At 44.6% G+C, this 7,253-nt stretch overlaps 1 protein-coding gene across 1 annotated transcript; it reads left to right on the forward strand.

Annotated features, from left to right (window-relative positions):
- Positions 1-1,340: 1,340 nt before the first annotated feature.
- Positions 1,341-5,251, forward strand: LOC119284911 (protein transport protein Sec61 subunit alpha-like). Its single transcript, XM_037564091.1, has 7 exons — positions 1,341-1,453; positions 2,300-2,647; positions 2,837-3,064; positions 3,150-3,504; positions 3,589-3,713; positions 3,832-3,967; positions 4,760-5,251. The coding sequence occupies exons 2-7, from the start codon at positions 2,304-2,306 to the stop codon at positions 4,997-4,999; spliced, it is 1,428 nt and encodes a 475-aa protein (XP_037419988.1). The 5' UTR covers positions 1,341-1,453; positions 2,300-2,303; the 3' UTR covers positions 5,000-5,251.
- Positions 5,252-7,253: the final 2,002 nt, after the last annotated feature.

Here is a 7,253-nt window from a genome sequence, read left to right on the forward strand (position 1 = left end):
TTGACAGCCCCTGCTACTCCCGGGCAGCGCAGGGTGCTTGTGCTCGCACCTCCGAGGATGCGGTCGTGGCTACCGATTGTGAAGTCCCTCATGTTGCATGCATTTGTATAGACTTGGGGGCGGATATTTGAGGACGACAGTTGCGGAAGAGAAAATATGGGGTGCCTGTGCACTGCCCGCAATTAGGCAATCGTGCTTGCACTAGGTATTTACTTTGGTAAATGTTTCTGTATTACTGATCAGGCGAGTCTTAGGCCCGTCGCGTCATGTTTGATCCACAAGGATCATGCGTCTATCAAGCATCGTCTTCCCTAGATTTTTTTCTCTACAACTGCAGCGAACATCTTTTTTGGCTGGAAACGTGACGAGGGTTGCAACCGACGTGCTAAGGAGCTACAAGCCCTTTGACAGATGTTACAACCATGGACGATGGCCAGCGACGACGAATGCTACAACCATGGTCGGGCATTCAACCTGGTGCCGCCGCACAAGAAGGCGAGGGGCAAAGGGAAGTAGATGATGCGGGAACCAGATCAGACGGTTGCGTTTCGCTTAATCGAGTGGTTGTGCGGTGGCCGGCCCAAATTTGGACCGGTGCGACCGACGCCTAGCATGCGGCATTTAATTTTCACTTCAAACACAACAAATTTGTTAAATTGTTGGGAGTATTAAAGTAGGAGTAATGCTATACCTATGTAATGTTTGTTACGTATCTTACGTATGAGCTGATTTGCCAGATTTTTATTGGCCATTAGTTGGGGACGCGGGCCCACTCTTAAAATCAGGGGGGCAGTTTGATTAGTGGGGAATGGGATTACGTACGTTGTGTAGAAGTTGTACGTAGGTGTAGCATCGAAAATGCTAGACCTACGTACGGCTGTTACGTGACTTACGTAAACTTCCATTCCATCTAACTAAACACTCCCCCTGATTCTCAGGGTGGGCCCCAGCCTCCACTAATGTCTAATCAAAGACAACCAAATTATCCCATACGTAAGGTACGTAAAAACCTTTTGGTAGGTGTAGCATTGCTGCACAGACAAATGTGCCTAGCCACGTGGAGCACAAAACAACTGGGTCAGGCCGCCATGTCATCCCCCAACCTTAAAGCGTGCCTTTTCCACACCCTTGTCCTCGCCCAAGACGCATAGCGAGCTTTCTGTTAGTCCTACTACCTGCTCCACGTCACAGGACCCCATCCGAGGCGTCTGCTCCCGATCCGACGGCCCCGATTGCCAACGGCCCTCTGTCCCGCCTCGCGCCCCCACCTGCTGCTCCCGTGCGTCTCCCTCTAAAACCCACGCGCTCCTCTTCCTGCACTCTCGTCTCGTGTTCCTCGGCATCTCCCTCCCTCCTTCCTCGGCCTTGGGTCTCACGCCCCCTCGTCAACCGCGGCGGCGGCGGCGGCGAACAGCCTTCCTCTCCCCTCGGCGTCGGGTCTCCCGTCGGCCAGGTAAGGCCGCTTGCTAATGCCTCCTCGCCTCCCCTCTCCCGCCTGCAGTTTCAGAGTTTCAGATTCGGCCGTTGCTCGTTAGAATTGCGATTTCGCATCGATTAGCTGCATGATGGGAGATGCAGCTGGTCCGGTGGCATGGAACGAGTGTTTACACGGTAGTGGTGCTAGCTAAATTTGTCTGGCATCCGGCCTTTTCTTCTTCGTCGGGATTGGGAAGGTAGGATCTAGGCTGACGATCATTGCGTGCACAGTAGTCATCATAACATCAATCTGAGCTGTTAGGTTTCCATTGGTGAGAGTTACAGTGGCTAGCTACTAGTAGTTTTCTCCGATCAATTATTCGGCGTGTGATTCATCTCTGTATGTTACTGAGATGGGCAGGAAAATGATTCAGATATTTGCGAATCATAGGCTTTATTTCGTGCAGATTGGTTCTAGCCCGCGTTGCTCGTATGAGGCAGTGGGCATTTTGTTTCGCTCGCCCTATTAACCGTGATGTAGAATTATGATTATTTGATGTAGCGAACATAGGATCCTGCCTGCACATTTTGAAGCAACACTCCTGTGCTGATTTGTACTGAACTCTGTTTGTGTTTTCTCTTGAATTTTAGGCTTACTGTACCCTGAATGTAAGATGTTATTACAATGTTGGTAGCTTCACTCGTGTTCCAGTCAAATAGACCCTTCTTAACTTAAATTATAATCAGTTGTTGCCTTTGCCTGTGGTCTGCTATATTAGTTCTACCAAGTTGAGGGTTTCGTACAGTTTTCCAGGTTACTTTGTACTTCAGTTTTCTGTTTGCATCGAGAAATGTTGATTTATTTTTCTTTTCGTCAACACAGGACCATGGCTGGCGGCTTTAGAGTGCTGCATCTTGTGAGGCCCTTTCTGGGTTTCTTACCGGAAGTACAGAGTGCTGATAGGAGAATTCCATTCAGAGAGAAACTCATCTACACCGTTATTTCCCTCTTCATTTTCCTAGTGTGCAGCCAGCTCCCGCTCTATGGCATCCATTCAACTACTGGAGCTGACCCTTTCTACTGGTTGCGTGCTATTCTTGCATCAAACCGTGGTACTGTTATGGAGCTGGGTATCACTCCAATTGTGACATCTGGAATGGTGATGCAACTTCTGGTAGGATCAAAGATCATTGAAGTTGACAACAGTGTGAGAGAGGATCGTGCACTTCTGTAAGTACTAAAATGGCAATATCTCCTTGTTGTGTACATGTTGATTGATTCTGTTCCAATAATCTGATCAGTGAAAAGTCTTAACATCTATTCAAGGAATAAGAAACGGGAATAATTAAAAGATCCCTTGCTCTTGTTTCCTGTATCCGATGATGGTCCTCTGATGCATAGTACCTTTTTCTTACTCAGGAATGGTGCACAAAAGTTGCTTGGTATCCTGATTGCTATTGGAGAAGCTGTGGCATATGTCTTGTCTGGAATGTATGGCAGTGTAAGCCAACTAGGAACAGGGAATGCTATTCTCATTATACTTCAGCTTTTCTTTGCTGGCATCATTGTCATCTGTCTGGATGAACTTCTCCAGAAAGGATATGGTTTGGGTTCTGGCATTTCTCTATTCATCGCTACCAACATCTGGTAACCTTACTGAATTTTATTTCACTTTGGTCATTCAAATATTGCTCTGTGATTCATTGGCTCATGGTAAACTTTTGTCATACAGTGAGAATATCATCTGGAAGGCGTTTAGCCCCACAACCATCAACAGCGGACGTGGTGCTGAATTTGAAGGGGCTGTCATTGGATTGTTCCATCTGTTGATTACCAGAACTGACAAAGTCCGTGCCCTACGTGAGGCTTTCTACCGCCAGAATCTTCCAAACGTGACCAACTTACTTGCTACTGTCCTGGTCTTCCTCATTGTTATCTATTTCCAAGGCTTCCGTGTTGTGCTTCCAGTGAGATCAAGGAATGCCCGTGGGCAGCAGGGTTCATATCCAATTAAACTGTTTTACACATCGAATATGCCCATCATCCTGCACTCTGCGCTGATTACCAACCTCTACTTTATATCTCAGGTACTAATGTTGATTCCAGTGCTTTTGTTCTAAATTGCTGTATGTATGTGAAAGTGCTAACACGTTTTTTTATTGCTATTGCAGCTTCTTTACAAGAAGTTCAGTGGCAACTTCCTGGTTAACCTTCTCGGTATATGGAAGGAATCTGAGTATTCAGGCCATTCTATTCCCGTTGGTGGTCTTGCATACTATGTAACTGCCCCATCAAGGTGGATAACTAGTTTTTTTTACATTAACCTGTTCTTATCATGCTTTTGGTCTCTTTTACTCCGTCACAACACACACTGTTCTTGATATACTTATCTGAACATGTTGGAAACCGTGCAGTTTGGCTGATGTTGTCGCAAATCCATTCCATGCGCTGTTCTATGTGGTCTTCATGCTGTCAGCTTGCGCTCTCTTCTCAAAGACATGGATCGAAGTTTCTGGTTCATCGGCGAGGGATGTTGCTAGGCAGCTCAAGGTAAATGCTCTTTGTACATATAGCATATAGTTGCAAATTCTAGTTGCATATAGTTTTAATTATGTTTTGGCATATGTCCTACCCGTTAAACAGGTGGAAGTAAAGTTCTTCCATCTACTACTTACTGTTCCTGGCTGTGTTCCATTGTAAATTGTAGTTCTAAAATTTATTCAAAATGTTACTGATTGATGTCATTCTGTAGTTTTACTTATACCTAATAGGATGCCATGAGAAATTACATGACAACCCTTGCCTTTAGTCCTCTATGATGCAGGATCTGTATCTGTCATTTATTGATTTGTAAGATTGTCTCAGTAAATATTTTCATCTATGGTGTTACACTGTACTGTTCTGAAGTCTGAACAGTAGAACATGTTGTTTGGATGAGCATCATCTAGTTTTATCATTTGATACATTTGAAGTACACCAAATGTAGAATGTACAGCTGATTTTTAGATGGATCATTTTTTTGTGATGGTAGATAGATTGTTGCACCACTAAGATTAGTCTCCAAGGGACTTTGTTGGAAAGAATATTTCTGAGCGACATAGTTTACAAAATGCCATTATTTTTGTGCATCTAGTGTTTTGGTACAAGATGTGCTAAGTGAACCATTATTATTTGCCTTCTGAGCCTAGAAGTTTCAGTTATATGCTAGGGGCATCGATATCTACCATTTGTAGCTACTAGTTAACTAAAACTGTTATATGCAGTGATGTACTGCCTGTAGTTGGTTTTGCACATGAATGCAAGAGCTGACTGAAAAAGCTTCTAATTTTGGCAACTGAACAGGAACAACAAATGGTGATGCCAGGCCATCGCGAGTCAAACTTGGAGAGGGAGTTGAACAGATACATCCCCACTGCTGCTGCATTTGGAGGAGTGTGCATTGGCGCGTTGACAGTCCTAGCTGATTTCATGGGTGCAATCGGTTCAGGAACCGGTATACTGCTCGCTGTCACCATCATATACCAATACTTCGAGACTTTCGAGAAGGAAAGGGCGACCGAGCTTGGTTTCTTCGGCTTCTGATCAAGGACTGTAATATGATGTTATTGCTAGCTGGACCTTGTTGCAAGCCGTGATACTACTGTCTGGGGACCTTGGATTTAGAAATTGTAGCAGAGTCTGCGTGTGTTTGTCTTCAGGCGCATGGTGGCATGTACATCGGCCAAGTGCAGCCATGGCCAATTAGCCACCATGTGTTTGTATTCAGTGGTCTGCTGAGTTTTGGCTATCCTAGTAACTTTTGAAGTAAATTGTATATTACAGTTTTATTTGTTTTGTCGCAATCCTCAGTAGTCCATACTAACCTCTCTGAATTTGCCAACAGTTGGTAAACTTTCTGATATATCCGGACATTGGGCTGCTGCATGCATCGTCCTATTTTATATCTTGGTTAACTGCATCCGAGAATCAGTAAAAATCGATATGCTAGTTGACTGAACATGATTCCAACTCGGAAGTGTCATAGTGATGGACGCCTCCAAATTATTATTACTACCTCCTAATTGAAGTTCTGGGTTTTCTAAGTCAAACTTGTTTATAGAAAACCAAATTATTGTTGTTTTTGAATAAAAGGGGTTTCCCCCCATTCCATTTCAGATTGAATGAAACCAAACAGCGTACAAAGCTAGTCCCTCCGCCGCATAATATAAGAGCGTTTTTGACATTATACTAGTGTCAGAAATGCTCTTATATTATGGGACGTGGGACGGAGGGAGTACAATATCCAGTAATTACATTAATTGACTGACATCTTTCTGGACTTCTTGTACAGTCTCAGTTTAAGAAAATTAAGCAACTACACATGATTAAAACCATAGGAACTTCTTTTAGTACATCAACTAGTCAGGTTAAGCAAAACTAGTCATGTCTTTGTCTGAAGATAAAGCCAACCCAGTACTAGCAGGTAAACCAGAGAAAGCATCAGGTATCCTTGAAGCAAAATGATCCGGTCTTTTGTGTTCGTGGATCTATTTGGATCCAGTCTTCGTTAGTCTGTTTTCGTGTATCTGTTTTGGTGCGCTGGTTTCTTTAGGATCTTGGCACAACGACTTTCCAACTATCTATACTACAATAAAGTTTGCCCGGGTTCAGTGAAGGAGGGCGATGCCGGTGGCGCTTCTTCGGCTTTATGGACATGGATATAATTTCTATTACCTTTTGTATTCTTTGTACTGCTGTAATGTTTGATGAATATATCAGAATATTTTCTGAAAAAATATACAATTTTCAAAGTTTAGGACCGTGTTTTGCATTTTGTCCCGGGGCCTCAAATTCCTGGAGACGGCCGTGGTCCCCACCTGACGACTCAGCATCCACCTCCAGCTTCGCCTGCAGCTGCAGCTGACTGCTCGCCGGCAGGGCTCGGTGCGTCGTCGTCGTTGATGTCATGGATGCTCGGCCGCTTGCACTCGTTGCGGCGTAGCTTCTCCTGCCTGATGTTGTACTTTTGGTAGTGGCTCGCGATCTGGGACGCGTTCCTGGTCGGCACGAACTCCCGGGCCAGCTTCTGCCACTTGCCTACGCCGTGTTCTCTGATCCCCGCCAAGAACAGCCTGCGGATAATCAGGTGATCAGCATTGGTCGGGGGCGTGGGTAATTCCATCGTTGATTCGTGTGCCAAGAATTCAAAACTAATGATAAAACAACATCTAAGAGTCCAAACTAATTAAAATGGAAATGCTAAAATTTCATGTCGGATTTAGGCATGTCAAATTAAACTTTCTCATGGCAATTTATATTGACGCAATGATGGCAAATTTAATTCGATAGAACGTTATTTTCTGACAAAAAATGAACTAGGACACCATGCTCGTTAACTAAAATGTTCATCCTGGATGAACATAATTTGTCATAAAAAACGTTTGACTTGTCATGCTTAAAAATCCGAAGTTCGTTGGATATTCAGGTCCAACTCAAAAGCAATTCCATAATAAAAAAACTAACAAGACAACTACGAAATACTCCTTCGTGTCAAAATAAATGTCTTAACTTTATACTAATTTTAATAAAAAAAATTATACTAAGATAAGATTGAGACATTTATTTTGGGACAGAAAGATTATAGGTCTCGTAGCGCGACCGGTTACGTACCTGTGCTCGTCTGGGGTCCATGGCACGGCCCTGTTTTTCTCGTGGGCAGAGTCCTTCGTTTTCCTTCCACGTTTCCGTGTCCCTCCCAGCATATCGCCGCCAGCCGAGCGCGCCGGCGCCCCAGCGCCCTCTCCAACCCCACCCCCGGCCCTTGCCGACGCCGCCTCGCCGTCTGCCGGTGCGCCAG

This window comes from Triticum dicoccoides, chromosome 4A, assembly GCF_002162155.2.
Source record: "Triticum dicoccoides isolate Atlit2015 ecotype Zavitan chromosome 4A, WEW_v2.0, whole genome shotgun sequence".
Classification (NCBI taxonomy): Eukaryota; Viridiplantae; Streptophyta; class Magnoliopsida; order Poales; family Poaceae; genus Triticum; species Triticum dicoccoides.